The 27,927-nt window shown below is 35.4% G+C and overlaps 1 protein-coding gene and 1 pseudogene across 1 annotated transcript in view; both read right to left on the reverse strand.

The window, feature by feature from the left end:
- Positions 1-229: 229 nt before the first annotated feature.
- The window catches only part of ITFG1 (integrin alpha FG-GAP repeat containing 1), a 314,234-nt gene continuing 286,536 nt past the window's right edge, over positions 230-27,927 (reverse strand). The window contains exons 15-18 of the mRNA XM_013052089.2: positions 8,622-8,746; positions 7,897-7,979; positions 4,188-4,305; positions 230-1,635 (exon numbers count right to left, since the gene is read on the reverse strand). Coding sequence (XP_012907543.2) covers positions 1,576-1,635; positions 4,188-4,305; positions 7,897-7,979; positions 8,622-8,746 — 386 coding nt within the window. The 3' untranslated portion in view covers positions 230-1,575. The remainder of the gene's footprint in view (positions 1,636-4,187; positions 4,306-7,896; positions 7,980-8,621; positions 8,747-27,927) is intronic.
- Positions 14,496-14,611, reverse strand: LOC123391058 (annotated as a pseudogene).

A 27,927-nucleotide genomic window follows, 5' to 3' on the forward strand; every position in this document is an offset into this window, starting at 1 on the left:
TTTTTTTAAGGATTTTTATTTATTTATTTGACAGAGATCACAAGTAGGCAGAGGCAGGCAGAGAGAGACGGAGAAGCAGGCTCCCTGCTGAGCAGAGGACCCGATGCGGGGCTCAATCCCAGGACCCTGGGATCATGACCCGAGCTGAAGGCGAGACTTTAACCCACTGAGCCACCCAGGCGCCCCTAGACTTAATACTTAAAAAATATTTACAAACTCACCAAAATACTTTGTTTCAATACACAGTATTTATTAAGGAGACATATTAACATGCTCAGATACACAAAGTAAACCACTTATACACATGCCATTCTCAATGAACTGTAAAGAAAAAAAGAACACGAAGAACAAAATTAGGTAAGTTTTTGTGTTTTATAGCCATCACATGTCCATTGCATATTAGAAAATTAATATTGATATATAAACTTTTCCCAGTCTTAGATTTAAATCTTCAATTAACTTTTAGGTGAGGTGAAGTTCACAAAAATTTGCACTGAAGTCTGAATGTAAATTAGAGACTGTATGCTTTTGAGCATAAAAATGTGGTTGAAGATTTGCATTCTTAGATGCTATCTATAGCAGTTTCCTTTCAAGAAATCAAATGTTCTTCATTATCACATGATAACCATCAGTGTTGAAATGAAAAATTTTAGTGCATATTAATTCTTGGAGGGTACTATAATTTTTAGTTAATATGAGCAAGTAATAAAACTGTCACATAAGATGCCAACCACTAAGAATTTACTTTTCCCAAAGAATATGATATCCTCATGCTTGAAAATTACATTCTATTGAGTCTATATATTTTGATAATTAGTTTTAGAAGTTTGTAAAAAAAAGCAAACAACAAACTAATAATAGTAATCATGACAAGTACCACTTATTGAGCAGTTAACTAACTCTGTGCTAGACACCAAGCTAAGCACTCCACATCCATCATCCCATCTGATGTTTACAAACCCAAGCTGAGTAGTATTACTAGCCCCATTTGTAAACAAGAAAACTTAGGCTCATAGAGGTTAACAACCAAATTCAAACAGCTTGGAAGTGGTGGAACCCAGAATTTAAGGCAAGCCTGCTGGACTGCAATTCCAAAGCCAGAGTATCTAAGCTCTCGCCCGTGTGTCATCACCTGCTGTGACTAAGGTGAAATAACGTTATCTGTGATACATTCACAAAGGCGTAATTTGTAATGTTAGAATAAGAAGCAAGACCAATTCAAGTGGAACACAAAAATCCCTGCTCATTTATTTTTATTTATACATGTCTTTTCCCATCATCATTATTCTAGTAAGATTATAAATACAGAAACACCTGAGTACATGCAACACATTCCACAAAGTAACAAAAATGTACAGCACATTTAAATAATCCAAATTACTGTATACAAAGTGCTTTAAAAAAAGACCTTGTGACACATTCAGACCATATTTATTTGAATACTTTTCAATAATTACCAAAGGAGACATCATTTATAAATAATACTCAAAATCTCTTATTTTCTTCTATTAGCCAAATTTAGTGTTTCAATTAATTAAGTGAATAGCCGTTCCATTATGCAATATTAAAGGCAAGTCACATAGCATCAAAATGAAACCGATGCGCTTCTTGTCGTTTTTCTCTATCATCTGCTTTCTGAAAAAGAATTTTAGATTAGTTTATAAATAACAGGAAAATGTCAAGAAAACACTCATTTCTGAAATATAAAGTAATTAAAAAAACAAATCTCTAAGCAAATAGTAGATAAAAGATGTGATTTTATTACATAATAATCATGAAATTTTTAGTTTACAGTAGCTATTTTATAATTAATAACCCACTAATTAATTTTAAAAACCAATAAGAAATGTTCCTTAAATACTTAGTTTGTTATCATTTATTATTTATTTGAAAGTAGTAGTAAACATTAGATTCTACAAAGATGGAACTATATTTTTCCCATTATAAGCACTAATATTAATAAATGAATCTAGGTAAGGTACATTAGTTATTTTGGCCTTAACCTATTGATTTAGCATATATTCACTGACCCTCCACTCCCAGCAAAGTACTGTGCTTTGTATTTTGAGGGATTAAAAAAATCCTCAGTTTTGTATCGTGTTCTCAAAAACTTAAAAAAAAACACCAAAACATATTGAATAACTGTATTTCAGGGAAAAAAGTGAAAACTGTCACTAATATTCTTGGAGAGACATTACTTCTAGGTTGGAGTGAGGAAAGGGAAAGCTTTGAAAAAAGATGGTGTTTATGGAAATGGAGGGGGAGAGGCACTCCTTCCAAGCTGGGGTAGAACAGGTGCAATCATGGAAGTTGGGCAGGAGGAGGGAATATGTGAAAGCAGCTGGTAAGAAGCGAGGTTGGAAAGATATATGGTGGAGTCACATGGAAGTTCTATCAAGGTTAGGCTAAGGAGTTGACACATTTTAGGCAGGGATTTTTGAGCAGAGGAGTGACATGACTAAGGCTAAATCTGATGATGAGTTAGAGGGCAGCAATGTGATCAATAGAAGAAAAAAGAGAGAGAATGGATTCAGGGAGGTAAGGCAGGACTGGACAGGACAAGGAGCTGAACCTAAAGCCCTGGGAATAGAAATGCAGAAATGGAGTCAGCTGCATGGATCGTCATGGAAGCAGAATCAGAGGGCAACTGATCAAATTTTATAGGTAAGTAGGAAAGCAGAGACACAAAACTTTAAAATATTTGTTTTAAGGTGCTTGTAAGTGATCTAGGTAGAGATGTCATGGAGACAGCTGGAAATGGGCTAAGAGAACTTTAGGGACAGACGAGTGTTAGGGATATTTGAGGTAATAGCTTGAAACTGTGGTTTTGGATAAAACTGGCAGAAAAAGTGTAGAAAGAAGACAGCTTAGGGCAGACACTGTGGTTAGGAAATGGTAGAAAGGAGCACCCAGCTAGGTGAAAGAGAAGTGGTCAAAGAGGTAGGAGATGAACCATAGTATGTATCACAGGAGAGTATACATGGTCAAATCTGTATCTATATTTAAACTTCAATTTTTAGCCACTGCATCATTATTATTTTAAGTTTACAATGTTTACACTATAATCAGATGATCTGAGAAATTAATGAAATTAATTTCCTTTCCTTTACAGGTCTAGAGCTATGCAGTACTTCAGACTATATTCTGACACTTCTGGACAAAAGTATGTAGGATCATCCTTTATTTTATGTCTTAAGTCGCAATCTTAAAATTAACTGACTTTATAAGTTTCTGTTGTCATTTTTGATATATAAAGGAGTAATTTTTTAGGAAGAGACAAACCTATGGACATTTATCACAATTAAGATCTCTTTTTCCTAAGTTAAAACAGTTAAAATTCACAGTAAATTTAGTTACCAAAAAATTATTATGATGGACATGACAATCCAAAGACAATCCAAAAGACAACACTTTTATGGGACAAAGAAGCCCTTTTTTGGGAACAATGCTGGAAACTGCTATATGTTATATGCCCTAATATATATTCATATTAATTCATGTACTGAATTCATATTGACATTTTCATAGAAATTAGCTTTTTCAATTTATATCTAAACTGCTAGTAAATTTATGTGATAGCCTCTTTTTTCCGCCTCATAAATACTGTATAAAAAACCTACACTTGGACTGTTGTTTTTAATTATTATTTAGGGTTGATACTAAAGAAAAAAATGTTTAATTTAGTACAAAGCATACTTTACAGATGGAAAAGATGTTTATTACTTTAGTTGTTACCTTCCACTCAAACCTTGAGAAAATCATTTAACCTATCTGTGCTCAAATTCTTTATATAGCCATAGATGTTATACCTGGAAAAATGTGTTCATGGCTTTATCAGTAGATAATAAACACAGGCTTGTTAAAAAAAAATTATCATTTTTCAGGCCTTCATGAAATTATTTCTAAATTTTTCAATATACCCGGTAATTTCTGGGTGATCATTTTATTACTATTATACAGCATTGAAATTTTAAATTAGTTTCTTGTGATGTGTATGAATTGCTGAGAGACATTAATAACTTAAAGAGATGAAAGAAATTATAATCAATAAGAGGACATTATGTATAGAATGTGAAAAATCACAAAGTCTTAGTCATTTGAAGAAAGTTTAAAATATAGTGTTTTTAAGAGCAATGTATTACTAATACAAATTAATAAAAGTTAATGTTTCATTTAAATGAACAAACCTTTTCCTGCCAATGTAAAATGCCAATTATTGCCAAGATGAAAACACAGACACCGATGAGAGCTATAGCAGTAAGTAGAACAATGTTACTTGGTGTAAGATACAGTTTGGCACTCCAGCTGCAGATAAAAAAGAATCATAAAATTATACATTTTAACTGAAAAATAATAAAATTCTACTAAGACTGAAAAGCAAATAGCTATTAATTAATGAATCAGTTGATTCATCCATTAATTCATTTTCCCATCTCTCCATTCACTATAAATAAACAACAGCAATTAAATTTAGATAGGGCTAAGAATATTGATGATCCTGCAGAGTTCAGATTTTACTCAGAGAACTGGATAGAATTTTTGATGAGATGCTTCATTATTTTTCTTTGATCCCATGAGAATTATTCTTAAGTAAACTTATTAAGGACACTTAGGACAATCTTAGACATTGTTTTTACATCTTAATTTACTTGCTGAATTTGAAACCCTGACTCTAAGGCTACACAGTTACATGATTTTGACAAGATCTCCTATCATCTTATTTTTTGACCCCTGTTTACATAGGTACTATGGCCAACTAAAACAGCCATATATCTCAGTGGGTGTAGTGAGACGGCTTGTGTAAAAACACTTGTATCATTTCTGTGTCATGCTGGAGGGTTTACATTACTACAATGATGTTGAGACTTCTTACAAAATCACTTTTAGGGGCACCTGGGTGGCTCAATGGGTTAAGCCTCTGCCTTTGGCTCACATCCTGATCTCAGGATCCTGGGATCAAGCTCCACATCAGGCTCTCTGCTCAGCAGGGATCCCGCCCCCCACCCCCACCCCTGCCTGCTCTCTGCCTACTTGTGATCTCTATCTGTCAAATAAGTTAAAATCTTAAAAAAAAAAAATCACTTTTAGTACCTCAGTGTTAATGGCAATAGACAGACTTTAGTATAAATAGAACTAGCTCTTTCTTTTAAAACAATCCATATAATACAGCACTTGGATATCTTGAAAAGCTTAAAATTGGGGTCTAATATTATCAACACTGTAGGAGGTTATATACAAAGAATTCTGTTCTCTCTGAAAATAGGTAATAGATATATTTTCATTTTAAGGTCACCTATTATTATTGCATTACTGTCAATTTCTGTTAATGGTTGCTTTATATATTAAGGTGCTCCTGTGTTGGGTGCAAAAATATTTACAATTATTATATCCTCTTGTTGGATTGACTCCTGTATTATTATGTAATGCCCTTCTTTATCTTTTATCATAGTCTTTGCTTTAAATTCTATTTTAGTCTGATATAAGTACAATTACCCAGCTTCTTTTGGTTTCCATTTGCATGAAACATTTTCCCCTTCTTTTCACTTTCAGTCTCTGCATGTCTTTACATCACAAGAGGTGAGTCTCTTGTAGGCAGAATATAGATGGGTGTTGTTTTTTAATCCATTCAGCCTATTTTCATTTCAAAAGTTTAATAAAAGTAAGATCATTCTGATGAATAGCAAGTAGCGATTGACTTATTTTGGGGTAATTAAAATTTATTGATCCGTAAGTTAGCCTCTAGTCAATAAATCTCAAAATATACCTCAAACTAAAATCAATTCAGTTTTTATTATGTACATAAATTTGAAAAGAACATTTCTTCAGAAAGAGCAAGAGAAACATGAAAAATGTTGAGATTATAAAAGAAAACTATACTAGAATTTTCTAGAAATTCAAAAGTAAGAAAACTAGGGAAACAAATACTGTTAGTTGAGGTTAACTATTCTCAGTACCTTACCTCATACTTAAAAAAAAAATTCTTTCCTGAGATTTTTTGGTAGTTCTTCTTAAATAGACTTTAAAAAACCATGAAAATAGTTATCTTGGTAAGAAAAAAAATTGGATGAAAGGCCAGTCCTTAATTTCTTACTCAGAAGCAGTCATTCTTATCAATTTCTTACATATCCGCCCAGAGATGTTTTATACGTATATAAATATATATGCACATATCTTTTTCTTTTCTTTCTTTTTTTAAAGATTTTATTTATTTATTTGACAGACAGAGATCACAAGTAGGCAGAAAAGCAGGCAGAGAGAGAGGAGTAAGCAGGCTCCCTGCTGAGCAGAGAGCCCAATGCGGGGCTCTATCCCAGGTCCCTGGGATCATGACCTGAGCAGAAGGCAGAGGCTTTAACCCACTGAGCCACGCAGGAGCCCCGCACATATATCTTTTTCAAATCACAAATGGTTTCTTACTATACATACTCTAAAATGCATTTTCCTTTTATTGTCTTTTGTTTATCACTCTATTTTAAGAGATTGTTCTATGTCATGATATTACAACGTCCAGAAGTACCATAATTCATACATTTGCCTACTCATGATACACATTTTCTAGTTTTGTTATAAATTTCATGTATAGAGAAATAACAAACACATAATACAGATTCATTAAAAAATATCTGAACTCAGACTATTATTGTTTCTAGTGATATTGTCTTTTTTTAAAAAATATTTTATTTTTAAATAATCTCTATACCCCACATGGGACGAGAACCCACAACCCCAAAATCAAGAGTCATGTGTTCCATTGACTGAGCCACCCAGGTGCCCCTCTACTGATGTTATCTTATTTTAAGCAAATGTTGTAATAAATTGTTTTCTTAAGTAGTTTGGTTCTAAAGCCCTTAAATCCACCATAAGAGACATCCTGTAGTATGCTGGTAAACTGGCTCTCTGGGGTGGGGAAAAAGACTTGATTGGCAGTTGCCAATTTTCATGTTGTAAATACTCCCATCATAGCTGATTTTAGTGTATAAAATTTTAGATGTATACAATCAGCTCATGAGCTGGCATGAACTGGTTCTAGCAAATCACTGTATTCAATTCCATCTAAAAATTTAGTAAGTAACAGTACAGCCTTCATTTTGAGAAGAAATGTAACAAAGCAGGACCACACTGGTCACATATTCATAGATACATTACACCCTTTCCCTTTGGTTATTTTTTCATATTGATATCAGACTAGCCTTAAGAACAACTTATAGTCTTCCCAGTGAAATTAGAGTGTTACTCAATACCTTTATCACCTACTTTTTAAAAATAGTGGAATCACTCTAGTAATTAAAGAAAACTGAACAAAGATAAGGAGTTAGATTTAAATGCTATTCCTATAAAAGGAATATATTTTGCTAATAAGGAAAAAAACCAGTTTTCACTTTTCAGTGAAAACTTACTCAGTGCTGAGCACTGTCTTAAGTGTATTTCATCTACCTCCTTTTAAGGCACCTACCTACCTATCTCCAACTTTACAGGTGCAGAGACTGACCCTCAGCAGTAGATCTTAGTTTCTAGCCAAGGTCTGACTCTAAAACTTATGCCTAACCACTGTGGGACATACACACTTCCCAAGCATTTATTTGAAAGATCAATGCTTATTAAAAAATTCAGCATTCTGAAATTTTAGAATTTATAGCTAGTAAACTAAAGAGCAGTTCATTGAAGCAGAATATGTATAAATCCCTAATTAATTAACTTGCTGTTTTCCTAGTAAGGTTTAATTTGTTCTTCATAAAAAAAATCAGGGACCTTTTATGTGGGAATGTTTAGTCATTTAAAGTGATGGGACTCATGGGAACACAGCAGGAGCAGAGAGAGTTTTAAAAACATGTAACTGTACCAGTGATTCTCAGTTGACAGTATTTTTATCAAGATCAGTTCAAGCAAGGACATTACCTTCGAGGAACATTGTGAGGATATGGAATGACAATTAGCTGGGAATTTGGAATGATTGCAGTCCACTCTTGTTTTCGTATAGACTGAAAAAAGAATTTAAGAGCAATTAACATCTAGTATATTTTAAAAACAGAATTATTATTCTAAATAAATAAGAAAAAAAGCTAAGTGCTCCTTAATTAATTGAAATCCTAGGTATGGATTAAGCTAAATTTATATATATATTAAGCCCCAAACAGGGCTCCTGGGCCCTGCTGGCAAAATTTTTTTTGACCTTTTCAGGGAAGGATTATATTTGTCTCATAGATTCATTAATTTAGTAAATATTTATTGAAAGTGTAGCAGGCACTGTTCACAGTGCTAATGTACAAGTGCTACTTGAAGCAAAATTCAAGTGGAGGTGAGGTATGACAAGAAATACAATAAAATGTATTTTATGTTACATAGTGAAGATGAAGAGAAAAAGCAGGAAAGAGGGACAGGAGGTCATGAGGTTTATTTTAAAGGTGGTGGAAAACTGTATCTTTAAATTATGCTGTGTTCTATGTAAGATAAGCTTAGATAGGTCACTACTCATTTCTCTTTTTCTATATTCTCCTTAAAGAGATTAAAAAAGATTTAATTATTTGGATTCAAATTCAACTGAATTCAAATAGTTGAATTTAGATATGTGAATATTATTTATTAAGACAGATTAATTGTAAAGACAATAAATTTTTACTCACCTTCTCTCCAGATGGACGGGGAATGCCAACATATAGATGATCAAGAAAGTTTGCACTTCGACCTAAACCAAGTACATTGTATGGTAGTTGGAGGGCTAAATGTGCGGACTGGCTGAGTTGTCCAGCTAAATTTATTTAAAAAAAAAAAAAAAAGGGATCTTTGTAAACATTGCTCTCATCAAATGTTAAATGATAAAATGTAAACAATTTAGGTGCCAAAACTTAATTCTTTAAGGATAAATTCTTTAAGGATAAAAATGTGAAATGGAATGTCTGGTTCATTACCATTAATGGTTCACTTTTCAAAGAAAGCAGCTTTTTGAGATATAATTCACACACCATAAACATCACCCATTTAAAATGTATAAGTGGTGGTTTTGAGTATATTAAAAAAGTTGTTGAGTCATAACCACAAATTGTGAATATTTTCATCACCCAACAAAGAAACCCCATTCCCATTAGCAGTTAATCCTATTTCTAACCCTTACTCTTTCAGCTATGGGTAACCACTAATCTACTTTCTCTAGATTTGCCTCTTCTGGAGATCCATATGGATACAGTCATACATGTGTGATCTTTTTATGAATAATGCTGCTGTGCGTGTTCACACTAGTGTGTCAACTTATGTTATCCAAAATATTTGCACATTCTATATTCCCATCAATTGTATGAAAGTTCCAAGTTTTCCACATCCTTGCTAACACTTTATCTGTCTTTTTGATCACAGCCATTCCAGTGGTTGTGAGGTGATACCACATTGTGGCTTTTTTTTGCATTTCCCTAATGACTAATCACGTTGAGTTGCTATTCCCTAATGACTAATCACGTTGAGTTGCTACTGGCTATATATATATGCAGCTACCTTTTTATTTCTTCTTCTTTTTTTTTTTTAACCTTTTTATTTCTGTGAAGGGTAAGTAGTATCCTCTCTCTCACTTTGGATTTTAGTAATTTGAGTCTTTTAGTCTAGTTAAAGGTCAGTTGAGGTGCCCCTCAACTTTTCTGTACTTTCTTTGTACTTAAAGTGTCTCTTGTAGATGGCACATAATTGTTTCATATACGATTATCCATTCTACCAATCTCTGCCTTTTGATAGGAGTGTTTGTTCCAATTACATTTAATGTAATTACTGATAAGGTAGGAGTTATGTCTCCCATTTACTACTGATTTTGTACAGGTCTTAGGTCTTTTTTTTTTTTTAAGATTTTATTTATTTATTTGATAGACAGAAATCACAAGTAGGCAGAGAGGCAGGCAGAGAGAGAGAGAGGGGAAGCAGGCTCCCTGCTGAGCAGACAGCCCGAAGTGGGGCTCGATCCCAGGACCCTGAGGTCATAACCTGAGCCGAAAGCAGAGGCTTTAACCCACTGAGCCAGCCAGGCACCCCGTCTTAGGTCTTTTAATTCTATTCCTCAATTGCTGCTTTGTTAAATGTTTTCTAGTGTACCATTTTAATTCCCTAGTAATTTTTAAAAACATTTTTATTTATTTATTTATTTGACAGACGGAGATCACAAGTAGGCAGAGAGGCAGGAGGGGAGGGGGGGAAGCAGGTTTCCCGCTGAGCAGAGAGCCGGATGCGGGGCTTGATCCCAGGACCCTGGGATCATGACCTGAGCCAAAGGCAGAGGCTTTAATCCACTGAGCCACCCAGGTACCCCTCCCCAGTTATTTTTTTTTCCTATTTTTGGAATTATTATCTTCATGGTTGCCATGGGGATTATAGTTAGCATATTAACTAAAATAAAAAACTTAATTCCTAGTGCAAATAACAACTCCAATATAGCTATTGGTGTCCCCTTTCCTTTGTGCTCTAACTATATAAATCATATTTTTATACATTGTCTACCCATCAACACAGGTTCATAATGATCACTTTATACAGTTGTCTTTTAAATCATATAGGAAATGAGACACTACCATATTTTAAGTTTATCTATAATCTTGCTAGTGTTTTTTACTTAATTGTGTGGATCTGAATTACTGTCTGTTGTCCTTGCAGTTCAGCATTTCTTCTAGGTTTGGTCTACTAGAGATGAACTGTTTTGTTTATTTAGGAATGTCTAAATATCTTCATTTTTGAAGGATAGGTTTACCACATATAGAATTCCTGACTGACAGATTCCGCCTCCTCTTTTAGCACTTTGAATATGTCACCTCCCCGCCCCGGCTTTTATGGTTTTTTGGTGAGAAGTCAGCTATTAAACTTATTGAGGCTCTGTTGAGTGTGGAAAGTAGCATCTCACTTGCTGCTATCAATAGTCTTTTTTTTTTTTTTTTTTGGTAACAGTTTGACTATGTGTGGATCTCTTTATTCTCCCTGAAACTGGCTGTGCTTCTTAGATGAACAGATAAATATTTTTCATCAAATTTGGGTGGCTTCAGTCATTATTGCTTAAGATATTTTCATTATTGCTTCAGATATTTATTTCGCCTCCTTTTCTCTTTTCCTTCTAAGAATCCCCTATACATATGTTGGTATGCTTGATGGAGGGTCTACAGGTCTCTGAGTTTATGGGGCTAATATCACTTTATATGTTAATAAAATAAATAAATAAATAGAAAAAAGAATTCTGATTACTAGAAAAGATTTATTTATTATTTGAAAGAGACAGAGAGGGGTGAGGGTAGGGCAGAGGGAGAGGGAAAAAGAGAATCTCAAGAACACTCCCTGCTGGGTACAGAGCCCAATGCAGGGCTCAATCTTACAACCCTGAGATCATGACCTGAGCTGACACCAAGAGTCAGACACTCAATCAACTGAGCCACCCAGGCACCCCTCTGAAGTTTTTTCCTGAAACCTAGGCTGTATACATTGTATGCTGAGATTTGGTCTATATTCAAGTGTGCTTATTCTTTTGTCAACTCAAATCTGTTATTAAGCCTTCTACTGAATTTTTCACTTCAGTTACTATTTTTTCCACCTCCAGAATTTCCATTTGATTTTTAAAAACATTTTATTTATTTATTTGACAGAGAGAGAGATCACAAGTAGGCAGGCAGAGAGAGAGTGGGGGAAGCAGGCTCCATGCTGAGCCTGATGCAGGGCTCGATCCCAGGACCCTGAGTTCACAACCCGAGCCGAAGGCAGAGGCTTAACCCACTGAGCCACCCAGGTGCCCCTTCTATTTGATTTTTGAAAATGATCTTTATCTCCTTATTTGCATTTTCTATTTAGTGAGACATAGTTATCATTCTTGCCCCTAATTCTTCAATCTTGGTTTCCTTTAGTTCTTTGAACATATTTATAATAGCTGATTTATAGTTCTTGTCAATGAAGTCCAGTATCTTTGGACACATTTTCTGTGGTTTGTTTTTATTTACTTATTTTTTTAAATGTGTTTGTGGCATACTTTTCTGTTTCTTTGCATATCTTATAACTTGTGTTGAAAGTGGACTTCTTATAACAACTATAGTATCAGCCACCTCCCTTTAAGGATTTGTTGGTTTTCTTTGTTGTTGTAGTTGGTGTTCATTTGTTTAGTGACTTTCCTGGATGAATTCTATAGGTTTTGCATTCCCTGCCACAAAGTTCTTTTCTTTTCTTATTTTTAAAGTTTTTGTCTTCACTCTGACTTCCTAGGGGGCATACTTGCATCAGTATAACCAACGGCTGGTACACAAGTTTTCCTCCGAAATGTTTTCTGTATGTCTTCCACATTTTGTCTGGAGGATTTGTGTGTGGAAGCATGTCCTCAAACTTCAAGGAGTTTATGGAATAGCTTTAGCTTTCATTTCTTGCTTGAGCAGGGCCTCAAGGTAGTATATGCAGGCTAAATATCTGAATGAAGTAGTTTCCTTTCTGGACATGTTGATAGCCTTCTAGATCCCCATGAATATACTGGAGTTTTGGAAAGTTGCCTATGGTTACCTGGTCACTGAGGACATCCTTTTTTAGTTGGCCAGGCTCTTGTTTCACTACACCTGAAGTCTTAGGCTTAGGTGGCTTAGATTTTGCCAGCAGAGATGATTGTTGTTTTTTGTTTTTTGTAATGTCCTGGGGAATAGTTTTTTTTTTTTTTTTTAAATTTTATGTTTTACTGCTGGCTGAACTCCAAGTCAAATAAAATAGCCCCAACATCCTAAGAATGGGGATTTTCCAGGGAGTTGCTAGTTTAGATAAAATACTGTTTTGGGGCTGGGAATTTTAATTCAGTCAGTCCTATTTACTGACTGTGAACTACTGGCTTTTCATGGCAGATGCATTTCCATACCACTCAGTAGAGAAGGGAGCTTGGGTGGGAATAGCCCAAATTAAAGTGTGACAGGCCCTGCAGTTTTATTGAGGATTAGTAGTTCCTCTTGGATAGACAACATACTCCATTCTGTGGCTTTGGTTAGTTTCTAGAGTTCTGAAATGGTTGATATTAGCGGTGTGGTCAGTACCTTTTTTTCCTTTTTGGGGAGAACCGGGTCATGTATTCCTCACACTGGCATCCCAAAAGTCAGTCTCTCCCTATGTGCGCATATATTTGCTAGGTATTTCCTACATAATTAAACTGAACATTTAAAGGATAAGACTAATTAATACCTAAGTATTTTAATATTCAGTGGGACTCTGCTAACATCACTACACATTACCCAGAAATATGAAATCATTTGAAAGTATACATGATTTTTAAAATATAGTTCTTATGACAGAAATGGATATGTATAATGTAAAGAGACATTGAACTTAGGGAAAGGCATTTAAAAAAAGTTAAATAAGTATATAAAATTGTAAAGCAATAAATTGCAAATTAGTAGAATCGAATGATAATGATTAACCTCGAGTATCTTGTCCTGCACAATAAATAATACATATTAGCTATATGTTATTATAAAATTTATTATTATATAGTCGAAGTAAAAATCAAATATATACTGATTTCATTACACTATCAGAAGACTGGCTTAAGAGACAAAACTAGACATATAAATTATTTTCCTATAATTACCTGACTGTACAGAACCAAGACAAGAACATTTATTATTAATACTCTATTAAGAAGACCAAAGAACATAAATTTGAAACTAAAAAGTATATTTAATAAGAAAACTGAAAAACTATTAAAAGAATAATGAAAATAAAAGTATTCAAAATCTCAAAATGAAGAGATAATTATATTTTAACATACTTTTTTTTTTAAGATTTTATTTATTTATTTGATAGAGAGAGAGACAGTGAGAGAGGGAACACAAGCAGGGGGTTTCGGAGAGGGAGAAGCAGGCTCCCCGCAGATCAGGTAGCCCCATGTGGGACTCAATCCCAGGACCCTGGGATCATGACCTGAGCTGAAGGCAGACGCTTAACAACTGAGCCACCCAGGTGCCCCATTTTAGCAATCTTTTACTCATGTAATTTTTTTCCCTCGGCATGTGCATGCACAAACACATTAGCATAGTTTAGTTTCATTGCTTTTCACTCAGTATTATTTTATGAGTATCTTCTCATATTATTAAAATTCTTAAAAAATGGGTAAGCAGGGACACCTGGGTGGCTCAGTGGGTTAAAGCCTCTGCCTTCAGCTCAGGTCATGATCACAGGACCCTGGGATCAAGCCCCGAATTGGGCTCTCTGCTTAGCAGATAGCCTGCTTCCTCCTCTCTGCCTACTTCTCTGACTACTTATAATCTCCGTCTGTCAAGTAAATAAATAAAAAAAAATCTTTAAAAAAAAAGTAAATAAAAATGGGTAAGCAGAGAGAAAGATTATTCCAACACTGAAATCCCACTGAGAAAACCAAACGAAAAGTTAAAAGACACTTATTATTATATATGTCCTTAAAAATTATTTTTCTAAAATCTAGACATTACCAAAACCAATTTTCTTGCCTACATTAATCCTCTTATATCATCATTGAAAAAAATCTATTGTTGGAGATAACGGAGATGATGAATTTCTCCTTATTTTTCGCTATTATCAAACTGATATCACTATTGTCAAACTATTATCAAATTGGTAAGAGCAGATACTAAACTTGATCTTAGCCAAAAGGCCAAGAAGTGATTAATCTTTCACCATTATAAATAATGTTTTAGTGAACATCCCTGCACATCAATATTTGTCTGCATCAGGATTAGTTTTTTGCATTCCTAGATATGGAATACTGGGTCATAAAGTAGGACATTCATTGGATAAAAGAATAGTCTCTTCCAAACCGTAAGAGGCTCTTAATCACAGTAAACAAACAGGGTTGCAGTTTGAGGAGGGTTGGGAGAAAGGATCACTGGATGATGGGCATTAATTTAAGGAGGGCAGTGATGTAATGAGCGCTGAGTATTATATAAGACTGATGAATCACTGACTTCTACCTCTGAAACCAATAATATATTATATGTTAATTAATTGAATTTAAATATAAAGAAAACAAAAGAGAATAGTCTCTTCAACAAATTATGCTAAGACACCTGCAGAATGATATAGAAAAGAAAACATATTTTTTAAAAAGAGGTGTACTGTATATTTCTTCTACTTCTCAATGAAAGCACCTATTACATTTCATTTCTTTATTGTTTTTTAGGGGTGAAATTCACATAATGTACAATTATCCATTATTTAAAGTATAAAAATTAGGTGGCCTTTAGTGTATTCAGAATGTTGTGCAACCACCAGCATTCTCTAGTTTCCAAACACTTCATCACCCCATAAATATACCATACCCATTAAGCAATAACTCCCGATTCCCTGGTCACCTCTAATCTGCTCTCAGTTTCATCTTTTACTCCTTAATCTCTCTTCCTTCTGCTCTAAAATATGGGTTCTTCACTGCTCCTTGACAATTGCACAGATGCTTATACCTTCCAGCTTTGACACTGGTTTTCTCCTTTGCCAAGAATATTCTTCAAAAGATAACGGTATGTCCAACTCTCTTACCACCTTCAAATCTTTGTTCAAATAGTACTTTCTCAGAGAGGCCTGCTATGAACACTCTAGAGAAAATTGATGACTATCCTTTTTACCTGGCTTTATCCTCCCCTGCCCCACAGTTCTTATCACTTCCTGATAAGTGTTAAATAGTATTACATAATATACTGCCTCTTTCCCCCTATTAGAATATAATCTCTATGAGGGCTAAGATTTAGGTCTCTTTTGTTTACTTCTATATCATAAGATTCTAGAACAGTCCTGGCATATATTAGGCACTCAGTGCATATTTTTTCACCAAAGAATGAATAAAGAATTTTACCCACCAAATACACCAAACCTGAGTCTTATAACATATTCTCAACTTAAAAATACTGTATCAGTTTATACCACATAGATCCCAGTACAGAAAGACTGTCTACCTAACGATAAATACATAAAAGGCATTTGTGATATACTAAGCACCAGATTCAAATGCCTATATGTTCTTTTATGACTACATAATAATCTGACTTTCCAAAACAGTTCAAATACACATTTATGTAATTAAAAAAATACACATTTATATAAAAAAATCAAGTTTTAAAAATTGATTCATTCTTATTCTCCAGGAGAATGTTACACTGACATAATCCTGACTGCCTAATGCTATTGTAAAATAGATTATGCTGTAATTTAAGAGTCTAAAGTAATAAAGAAGGCAGGACAGGAGAGAAATCCCACTTTAATAATTTCCATGCAGTCTGTTTTGAGGTAAGATACTGAAGCCAACTTCATTGTTCAAGAATACCAGATATGGGGGGGCGCATGGGTGGCTCAGTGGGTTAAGCCTCTGCCTTTGGCTCAGGTCATGATCTCAGGGTCCTGGGATTGAGCCCCGCATAGGGCTCTCTGCTCAGCAGGGAGCCTGCTTCCCCCCTCTCTCTGCCTGCCTCTCCGCCTACTTGTAATCTCTCTCTCTGTTAAATTAAAAAAAAAAAATCTTTAAAAAAGAATACCAGATATGGGGGCACTTGGGTGGCTCAGTGAGTTAAAGCCTCTGGCTTTAGCTCAGGTCATGATCCCAGGGTCCTGGGATTGAGCCCCTCTGCTCAGCAGGGAGCCTGCTTCCTCCTCTCTCTCTGCCTGCCTCTCTGCCTACTTGTGATTTCTGTCTGTTAAATAAACAAATAAATAATCTTAAAAAAAATACCAGATATGAACTTTATCATAACTGTGGCTCTGATGTCAATTTGTCAAAAAATAAAACTTAAATACTATATATATGCTGATGTAAGAGGCAGAGAAGCAAAGGGAAAAATAACTAGCCGAAGGGGGAATAAAACTAAAATTTCATCTTCTTGGTGTGTGAGTATGTGTGTGATTGAGTCAAAAGGACACTAATTTCTATCTCCCTGCAAGGGATTAAGCCACTGGGAATTTGCATCTAACAGTAACGTCTGTAACTCTTCTGGCACTGCCCTGGCTTGAGGAAAAATACCATCTCTATAAGAATGAGATAAAAGCACACATTCAAACAACCAATATTTTATGTAACTTTAGAGAAAAACATGTCTCTTCTTGGGAGAGAAAATTGTTCTGAGAAATATTCATTATTCTAAAATGAACAGCTCTGAATCAAGAGTACATTGACATCAATTAAAATGGAGATGAAGAACACTGAGAGAGGACAAAGTATAAAAACTGAAGAAAATACCCTCTTAAAGCAATAAGAATTAACAGCTATTAAATGCAGATGATATGCCAAAAACTACGGCAAGTGTTTTTTGCATCTTATTGCAGTTGTTAACAATAATTGCATGTAGGTAGGTACTATTATCTCCACTTGATTATGGGGAAATCAAGAGGTTAAATGATTTGACTAAAAACATATAGTTACTAAATGGTAGAGCTTGGGTTTTAATTTTGGCAGCCTAATTCCAAAGCCCACACCTCTCATCATCACCCGTGATCTTATTTTCAGTTGAAAAAGTAGTGTGATGTTTGTCTTACTGTTCTATAAAAAGGACTTCTAAGGACATTGAATAACCCCATCCAACGACATTTGATCTTTTATGGTCTAAAAAAAAATTATTTGAGAGAGTAGGTGAGATAGAGGGAGAGAAAAAGCAAGCCTGAGCAGGGGGAGGGGCTGAGGGAGAGGGAGAAGCAGGCTCCCTTCTGAGCAGGGAGCCCAGAGCAGGGCTGGATCCCAGGACCCTTTCTCAGCAGATGCTTAATTGACTAAGCCACTTAGGCACCCCATGATTTTTACTACTTGGATTTGTATTTGTGGTGTCCTAGGATATGATCTGGGAATCCATAACATTTTATATGTAGTTCTTCCAGTTAACATGGCCTTTCTTAACTTTTGTAAATCTAGGCTGTGGCATTGGGCTTTGTGATGTTTCCTTCTATAACTAAAGCCTGGGCTATTTAAGCAGTTCTGGAAGATGGGGCTGGTGTATTTTGCTGATCTTCTACAATAGGCATCAACTTACTGAGGAAGAGTTTAATCCAATTGTATCCACACAGGATTCGATCATGAAAAAGATTGTACTATGGATATGGACTAGCCCTTGGTCTATACTAGAATAAGCTCAGGTTCTCTGGCTCATTCAAGGTAGTTAAAAAGATGGAGTGAAATTTTTAGAGGACTATTTTCACTGCCTGTAGGGGGATGCTAAAAGAAACATCATCATTTTTTTTTCATGTGGTGTGCATGTTAAATTCTATTTTACTACAAGGAAACATTATGAGACCATCAGGTAGGGAGGGAACTGTGTTTCTTGGTGGGGAAAACTTGTGATTTTCAGAATGGCAAGCTGGATAATAACATGAATGCTAGAGGTTAAGAAAAATGAAGTTAAGATTTTGAAAGAAAAATATGTTCCTAAATAGATTTGATATTAACTGTATTTCATTACATAGGGACTCTGATTTAAACGATTTGGCCAGCAATGTTTCTTCTTACTCATTGGCCTGTATTCTTCAATGTCCTGTTTTCAATTTTCTAGCTGCCTAAGAAAATCATGCTTCTGGTATAATGTCATGCCTGCCTTTAGTCTCTCCATTGTAAGTGAGAGATGTTCCTTTAATCAATGTGTTCTCTTTTCATTAGGTGACTGGTATACCATTCCTCTTCCTGGCAGGGCAAAGGCATGGAGAAAGACTGTTCCAGGTACTGGTGTATTTTTTTTCTCATAACAAAGTTGTCAAGAATGTTAGGATTCTATAAAAACCAATGGATTAAAAAGGTATTGATACATGATAAAATTAAAAATTTAAAAATACATTGGCACTTGCTTTCCCTTTCTGCTGGTGTGTTTTAATTGCTAACAGAGTAAGTTTCTGATATAGCTAATAAAATCTTCCTAGACCAATTATCACAGTCTCTTTTACCTAAATGCCAACCGGAGGTAATAATTTGTGTTATCTCACATAATAAGTTTCATTGTAAATATTTGCCAAATCAGATAGCCTAGACAGAAAATCTAGAAGCTAAACTGCTGTTTATGGTGTATTCTTTTAAAAAATATTTTATTTATTTATTTGACAAAGATCACAAGCAGGCAGAGAGGCAGGGAGAGAGTGGGGGGGAAGCAGGCTCCCTGCTCAGCAGGGATCATGTGGGGCTCGATCCCAGGACCCTGAGATCATGACCTGAGTCGAAGACATATGTCTAACAACTGAGTCACTCAGGTGCCCCTATGGAAAGCTTCTTAAAACAATTATTGGCCTCTTTTCCTGGTAGTTGATGGGTGACTTATAATGCAGAGTGAAGGAATCCACTAACATTTGACTTATTTCTTTGGAGTATTTGGAATCATGTGTGAACTCAGCTTCTAGAAAATTGACAAGGATAAAGTGATGAAATATGTGGGAGAACCACCTACTAGACTGAAAATAGCACCATGGAAAGAGGTACAGAGCTGCTTCCAGTCTAGTGATATATTCCTTTCTATGCCCTATTTCTAGGATATAGTATTGTGGCTGACACCTAATGGGCACTTAGTAAATATTCACTGTACTAACCAGAAGATTTGGTAGTAAATAACTAAGTCTAATTTGTATAATCATTTAACTTTAGTATTTCCTGAGGTCTTATATGCCATATCCACAATTACTGTTGAAGGCATCCATTTTAATAATAATCTGACATCAACTTAGACTAGAACTTGAACAAAAAAAATTCCGACACAGGAGACTTGTGATGTGGTATTATGGAAAGCGAACAAGATTTGAATGCCAAAGACAGTATTTTAACACTGCTTTGTTTGGTTTCTAAAGTCCCTTGACTTTCCTAAACTTTAATTTATTCACCTAAACATATACTGAATGCATACTATGTATGCCTTTTACACAGAGATGAAAAAGATACAAAGCTTGACCTGGAAATGCTTAAAGATATAACAGAAAAATAGAACTTGAGTGTTTCCTCATCCTTAAAAACAGAATTACAGTATCACTTATTGCATGGATTTGGTGAGGCAATTACAACACCGGTACTTAATTTTTAATAGTTAATGAAAGTGCTTTGAAAACTGCAAGGCACTATACAAATGTTAGTTGTTATTTTGATTATTATATAACCATTCCTCATATTTTCTGTTTTTTCCCCCTTAGATTGAACTTTAACTTCACATTCCTGAAAAATAGTGTAACACCAATTTTTCATGGAAGTTTTTCTAATTTCTCTTTTGTAGTAAATCAAGAAGTTTTGGAACTCTGGTTCAAACTCCATCTGTCAACCTGCTTCCCAGTTATAAATTTAGAATATAGTTTTAAATGTCTTTTTTTAATTTTTAATTTTTTATAAACATATATTTTTATCCCCAGGGGTACAGGTTAAATGTCTTTTTTTATTAAATCAATATATAACTCACACACCACAATGTCTACCACTTTAAAGTGTACAATTTGGTGGTTTTCAATATAGTCACAAGTTGCCTAAGTGTCACCACTAATTCCAGAACACTTTCATCAGCCCCCAAAAGGAACCCTGTAACTATTAGCTGTCATTTCCCATTTCTTCCTTCCCCCAGTCTGTGGTAAGCCTCAGTCCCCTTCTATCTCTATGGATTTGTCTATTCTAGACATTTTATATAAATGGAATTGTATAATATGCAGTCTTTTGTGATTGATGTCTTTCACTTAAAATATTTTATAAGGTTCACCCATGTTCCACAATGTTTTGTGTTTTTGTGGCTAGATAATGTTCCATTATATTGATATACCACATTGTTTACCCATTTATTAGTTAATGGGCATTTGGTTCATTTATATTTCTTAGCTATTGTGAATAACTCTGCTATGAATATTCATATAATAGCTTTTATGTGACACATATTTTCTTTTTTTTTTTAAATATTTTATTTATTTATTTGACAGACAGAGATCACAAGTAGGCAGAGAGAGAGGAGGAAGCAGGGTCCCTGCTGAGCAGAGAGCCCGAGGTGGGGCTTGATCCCAGGACCCTGGGACCATGGCCCGAGCTGAAGGCAGAGGCTTTAACCCACTGAGCCACCCAGGCGCCATGTGACACATATTTTCAATTCTCTTGGGAATATTATCCCTAGGAGTGGAATTAATGATTCATATGGTAACTCTATGTTTAACTATTTTTGGAACTGAGTAGTTTGAGTTTGATAACGGCTTTTCTTTCTTTCTTTCTTTTTTTTTAAGATTTTATTTATTCATTTGACAGAGATCACAAGTAGGCAGAGAGGCAGGCAGAAAGAGAGGAAGAGAAGCAGGCTCCCTGTTGAGCAGAGCGCCTGACACAGGGCTTGATCCCAGGACCCTGAGGATCATGACCTGAGCTGAAGGCAGGGGCTTTAACCCAGAGCCACCCAGGCGCCCCTGAAAACTGCTTTTCTTAAAACAAAAAACAAAACAAAACAAAAAGATTTTATTTATTTTGAGAGGGAAAGTGAGCAAGCATGAGTGGTGGGAGGGGTAGAGGGAGAGGGAGAGAGAGAATCTCAAGCAGACTCCATGCTGAGTGTGGAGACTGACAGGGAGCTTGATCTCACGACTATGAAATCATAATCTGAGCTGAAATCAAGAGTCAGATGCTTAACTGACTGAGCTACCCAGGTGCACTTTGGTAACTGTTTTTCTACAGCTTAATGGTCAAAGCATCTAATGAACGTATGATAAAAAACACTGCCAGTGCATGTAAAAAATAATCTGAAGGGAAACAACAAATCCATAACTCTCATAAAACCAAATTGCCCTGGGCGTTACTGACTGTGAATGTCTAATTTAATGGTCAGTGCTCCTTTACATTAAGGAGGTAAACTTTTCTGAGGTTGTGTACAATTATGTTTCAGCCGTCATTCTCTGGATTAGAAAGATAAACTCTGGTTTCTGAAGTGGACAATGTGATATAAATGAGCTAAATAGGAAAGCTTGGTTTATGCTTTAGTGCACTTTATTTTTCATGTTGGAGACCTCTCTCTCTCTCAGAGGCAAAACACTTAGCCATAGCATTTTAGTCAAAACTGTGTTTTATAGTGATAAAAAGCACATGGGAGTAAAACTGCTTAGTTCTAAAATAGGGATAAAAGATACATAGCTACTTAAACCAAAGATGCGAGGTTATTTTTTAGTCCCAAATTGCAAGTTAGGTTTTTCACTAAAATATGTGATTTAAAAATGTTCATTAGACTAAGTAGTTATCACATGTTAGTTGACTGTAGAGACTTGGAGACAGTTACTTGGCTATAATACATATAAAACACAAAAATACCTTATAATATTTCCTTTACCAAAGTCATTTCTTTTCCCATGCACCTTCTTCCTGGAGAACATAATTAAAGTTGTGACTGTCAGGAAGCATATTCTCTTCTACTCTTAAATCTTTCACCTTCTGCTTCAGTGTATTGCTTTCCCTTTCCTGTCTACTAAGTCTGCACTTCCCAAACACACCTTTTTCTTAAAGGTCCATCTCTGTAAACTCTTTCACATTTGGCTGTCAAGCAAAGCAGAATACACTTCTTTTAGCAATTATTTATTGTTCTTTAATGAACTAACTGAAAGTTTAGTTGCTTACAGCTATAACTATTTTATCCCTCATGGATTGTGTATGTTGGCTGGGCAATTTCTGTTGGTTTTGACACTCTTGTGGCTACCTTCAGCTGGAAGGTCAGCCGGGATGGCTGAGTAGACCTCTCTCCTTTTAGACTTTCATTCTGAAGGAGACTGCACTGGGTTTCTTTACATGCAGTCTCAGGAGAGCATCCCAAGAGAGCAAGTATCAAGTATAAGATCTATTAAGATTCTACTTGTGTCGTGTTTGCTGATGTCCTCTTGCTTAAGCAGAGTCAACATTGGAAGGAACTACATTATCAGTTATTGGGGGCCACTGGTGTGGCAGTTTACATCTTAATGGTCATTAAGCTAAACTATATTTTTTTTTCTCTTTGATGTTTAGCTTGGGAATTTTCTATTGACACCTTCAAGCTTACTGATTCTTTTCCTCAGCTATGTCCAAGCTACTGCTGAGCTCCTCAAAGGCATTCTTCATTTCTAGTATGGTGCTTTTGGTTTCTAGAATTTCCTTTCCTTTCTGTTTGAGCTTTTAGGATATTAATAATGGTTATTTAAAATTCCTTTTTTTATTCAAAGAGCCTCCCTCCCCGCCCCCACCTTTTTTTTTTGGGGTCTTTGAGCATGCCTTGTAATTTTTTGTTGAAAGCTGCTCATGTATAGTATGAGGCTTTAGGTTTATCTGGCTATGAGTTAGGCTGAATTTATTGGTTGCTGTAGCTGTGGATCAGAAGCTGAAAGTTCCTCTAGTGTCCTTGTTTTTGTCTTTTATCTATCTCCTTAGAGACTCCTTTTTAAAAGGGAGTCCTTGCTCACCTGTAATCTTCTGTTGTTATACAGGAGACTGATTAATGTAGTGGTAAGAGGTTCAGAGAAAGGATAAGTGTTCTATAGTTCTACAGTTAGGTCTCACTTTGGCTATGGCCCTGGACTGGGACCTTAACAGGTGCTTTTCAGGTTCCTTTTCCTCATCTTCATCCATTCCTGATGGTGAGACAGGAAGACTAGATGGGGCCAGAGTTGGGTAGTTTACTTCCCTCTAATCAGTTAAGTTCTAAAAAACCCAAGTTAGTTAGGCTTTTGTAAAATAATTTCCCTTGAGGTCAGGTTTTTGTTAAGGTGAATAGTAGCTCTGGGAGTCTTCAAAAATGTTTAATTTTCCCCTCCTCAAACAGAAGCACAAGAGGATTTTTTTTCAGATCTTGACTTTGAGGACCTGGTGTGGCTCCTAGATGAGAAACTCGTGAAAGTGTGGGGTCCCTTAAGCCTGGGCCTCTGGGAGTTTTTAAATCTCTTAAACTAGTCTCAAGCTCAGTCTCCAGCAATTAGACAATTACACTTAAAATGTTCTTGCCAGCCCCTCTGTGACTTCTGTTAAGCTGTGTTTCTATATATTTCCCTCCTTTGCAGTGGTTTGTTTTGTATCCTCAATTCTTTGATGGGTCAAAAGGAGTTACTGATTTTCTTTTTGTTCATCTTTTTTACGGGGTGAAGATATGAGTATGAATTACAAGTCCTTTACCTGTTGAACTGGAAACTGAACTTGTTAAAGAGATTTTTCATTCATTTGTTCATCATTCTTTCATTCTCTCCTTCTCCATTGTATTTTAAAATTTACTTCAAGAACTGGGAAATCAGGTCTATTTTAAGATTGTTTGTTGATTTTAAAAATTACAAAAAACTGAAATAAGTATAACTCATATTCTCAACTGCTACTTATTGTGACTGCATAATTAAGTAATGTGTTATAATGGTTAGTAAACTCTCTAAATTAAACTTAGAAATAACAAATATTTTGTGTAAAGAACAATAAGTATCCTAAATTCTAGGCCATTTACCAAGTGTGCAGAGGTAGTAGAGCAACTAAATGAAATCAATTGGAACATCTGTCTGGGATACTAGATACTTTCCTAAAAGCACTTAGGAAAGTAAAAAGAAAATATTCAAAGATATTATAGCTTTTGTGTATAGTATAGATTTCAAAAACCAGAACAAGATTTTATTGTCATATTATTTCCTTTTTGTGCTACTCCTAATTAAGTCACATTTCTCATGTTTTGATTTTGATAATGCAACCTCTACCTTTCTTCTTGTTCAATTTTTGGGGATACATATTGTGCTAATCCTTCAAATGAAGACTACCTTCACAAGGTATTACCTGTCAATCTGTCCACAAGAGTCTCTTTTTTCTTTGAACTCCTATAGAACTTACTGTTGCCACAAATTTGACACTTACTGCTTTGCAATTACTGTTTATGAAGATATTTAAAAATATAAATGTTTACCTTTATATTTTATATAAAGTTCCTCATGGCAGTATCTGCATCTTAATATTTTTGCACATTCATAGCATTTCGCTAACTGTCCTGTTCAATTATCGAGGTAAGGGCATCAAAGTCTTACAAGTGATGATATGGAATCCTAGTCTTTCTTAGGACTCCACTCTAGATACCTAAATCTTATAAAAGAAGGGGCCAGTGGATAGTGATATCATCATCTTCCAGAAAGTTATTCTTCTTCTGATAAATCCTTTATTAGTGGCTTATCATGTTAGAGCAGCATTATCAACAATAGCCAAATTATGGATGTCCACTGACTGATGAATGGATAAAGATGTGGTATGTTGCTGAACCATAAATCTCTTGCCATTTGCAATGGCAGGGATGGAGCTAAGGGAATATTATGCTAAGCAAAATACGTAAGTCAGAGAAAGTGAAACACCATATGATTTCACTCATAGGTGAAATTTAAGAAACAGAACAAATGATCATAGGGGAAACAGAGGCAAACCAAGAAACAGACTCTTAACAATAGAGAACAAACTGATGGTCAGGAGAGGAATAGTAGATGGAGGATGGGTTGAATGGGTGATGGGGATTAAGTACAGCACTTGTGATGAGCAGTGGATATTGTATTTAAGTGATGAATCACTAAACTGTATACCTGAAACTAATATTATACTGTATGTTAACTAAGTGGAATTCAACTAAAAACTAAAAAAAAAAAAAAATCATGTTATTTTTCTTGTTATCTCTCCAAATAAACTGTAGATTTTTTGAGGATAATGAATATATTTCATACTTTATTTCAAATTATTTTTTGTTTTTTTAAGGTAATCTCTACATCCAATGTAGGGCTTCAACTACAACCCTAAGATCAAGAGTCACGTGCTCTACTGACTGAGCCAGCCAGGTGCCCCTATTTCATACTTCTAAAAGTGCCTAGGGTTATAGCTAGTACTTAGATGTTCAATAAACATTTTTTGGTGTAATAATAAAATAAATCTTCACAGAGCAAACCACCTTCACTGTGGAGTTAACTGTTTACATGCAGAGTCCCAACCCTGAGACAACACTCATTAGAAATCACTGCTAGTTCTTGAACTTGCCACTTGTCAGTTTTCAGTCATTCTCTTAATTTCTATTCTCTTGTTTTTTTTCCCCTTGCTCATATTTATTTCATAGTTTTATGTTTCCAAATGTCTTTCTGATTTATTCTTACTGTTCCTTATCCTTTTTTTTTGTTTACATCATGTCTTCTTGAACACTATAAATTTGGGGTAGGGTGTTACAAAGTCACTGATCTTTAAAGATACAGTATAAATTTTATAGCCTACTGTTGTTTCCCTGAAAGAGGTTATCATACGAAGTCAGTGATAAGGATGGGCTCCTGATTTTCATTTCCAGGAAAGGGCCAATTTAAATAACAGAACACTCCCAATTCCCCCCACCCATCTCTTAGGGCATTGTTGTCACTGATATTAGTTATTTATAATCACCCAGTACACTGTTAATATTATTAGCTTATTATTTTTTAAGATTTTATTTATTTATTTGAGAAAGAGAAGTGAGACAGAAAGAGAAAGAGCATGAGGCAGGGTGAGGGGCAGAGGGAGAAACAAGACTCCCTGCTGAGCAGGAAGCCTGATGTGGGGGTCAATCCTGGGACTCTGGGATCCTGACCTTAGCTGAAGGCAGATGCTTGACTGACTGACTCACCCAGGTCTTCATTTATTCCATCTTTGATGTTATTCTTTTCTCATGTAGATCTGAGTTTATGACCTATCATATTCCTTCTTCTTGAAAAATTATTTTTTAACATATCTTGTGGGACAGATCTGTTGGTGATGAATTCCCTCAGGTTTTGTTTGTCTGATAAAGTGTTTATTTCTCCTTCATGTTTAAAAGATAGTTTTGCTGGATATAGAATTCTAGGTTGGTAGTTTTTTCTTTCAACACTTTAAATATTTTACTCTCTTATTGCTTGCGTTGCTTTCTGAAAATAGTTGGCTACAATCCTTTTTTTTTTTAAAAAGATTTTATTTTTATCTATTTGAGAGAGAGAGAGAGAGAGAGAGAGAGAGATCACACAAGGAGGAAAGGTAGAGGGTGAAGCAGGCTTCCTGCTGAGCAAGGAGCCCAATGCGGGATTCAATCCCAGGACCTTGGGATCAAGACCCGAGCTGAAGGCAGACGCTTAACAACTGAGCCACCCAGGTGCCCATATACCACATTTTCTTTACCCATTTACCTATCAGTGGACATTTAGGTTGCTTCCATATCTTGGCTATTGTAAATAACGCTGTTGGCTACAATTCTTATCCTTTTTCTGCTATAGGGAAGGTAAGGTATTTTTTCCTTGGCCTTATTTCAAGATCTTCTTTGTCTTTGGATTTCTGCAGTTTGATTATGGTATGCCTATGCACAGATTTGGTATTTATCTTTCATGTGTTCTCTGAGCTTTCTGAATATGTGGTTTGGTGTATGTCATTAATTTTGGAAAATTCTTGGCCATTATAATATCTCTTCTGTTCGGTTCTTCTGACTTTCCAATTGTACTTTCTCCTTTATTATTATTATTATTATTATTTTTGTATTTGCATTTCAGTTTGGGGAATTACTGCTGACTTGTCTTTAGGCTCCCTGAGTCTTTCCTTTTCCATGTCCACTCTGATAAGCCCATTAAAATCTGTGACATATCTGGGCCTGTTTCTGATGTTTTTGTTTACTCAGACTGTATTTTCTCTTCTTTTTTATCTTGAAGGATTTTATAGATTTGAGAGAGACCATGAGAGAGAGAGTGAGCAAGATGAGCAGCGGGGGGAGGGTAGAGGGGGAGAGAGAAGCAGGCTCCTCAGGGAGCCCAAATGTGCGGCTTGATCCCAGGACCCTGAGATCATGACCTGAGCTGAAGTCAGATGCTTAGCTGACTGAGCCACCCAGGCGCCTCCAGACTGAATTTTCTTGCCAGGTAATTTTTCAGTAGGTGCTAGATATGATATATATGATAAGGGATGTTACAGAACCTGAGGTTTTTAGGGGTGCCTGGGTGGCTCAGTGGTTAAGCCTTTGCTTTCAGCTCAGGTCATGATCTCAGGATCCTGGGCTGGAGTCCCGCATTGGTCTCTCTGCTCAGTGGCACACCTGC

Source organism: Mustela putorius, unplaced genomic scaffold, assembly GCF_011764305.1.
Source record: "Mustela putorius furo isolate JIRA1106 unplaced genomic scaffold, ASM1176430v1.1 tig00000174_pilon_pilon_pilon, whole genome shotgun sequence".
Lineage (NCBI taxonomy): Eukaryota > Metazoa > Chordata > Mammalia > Carnivora > Mustelidae > Mustela > Mustela putorius.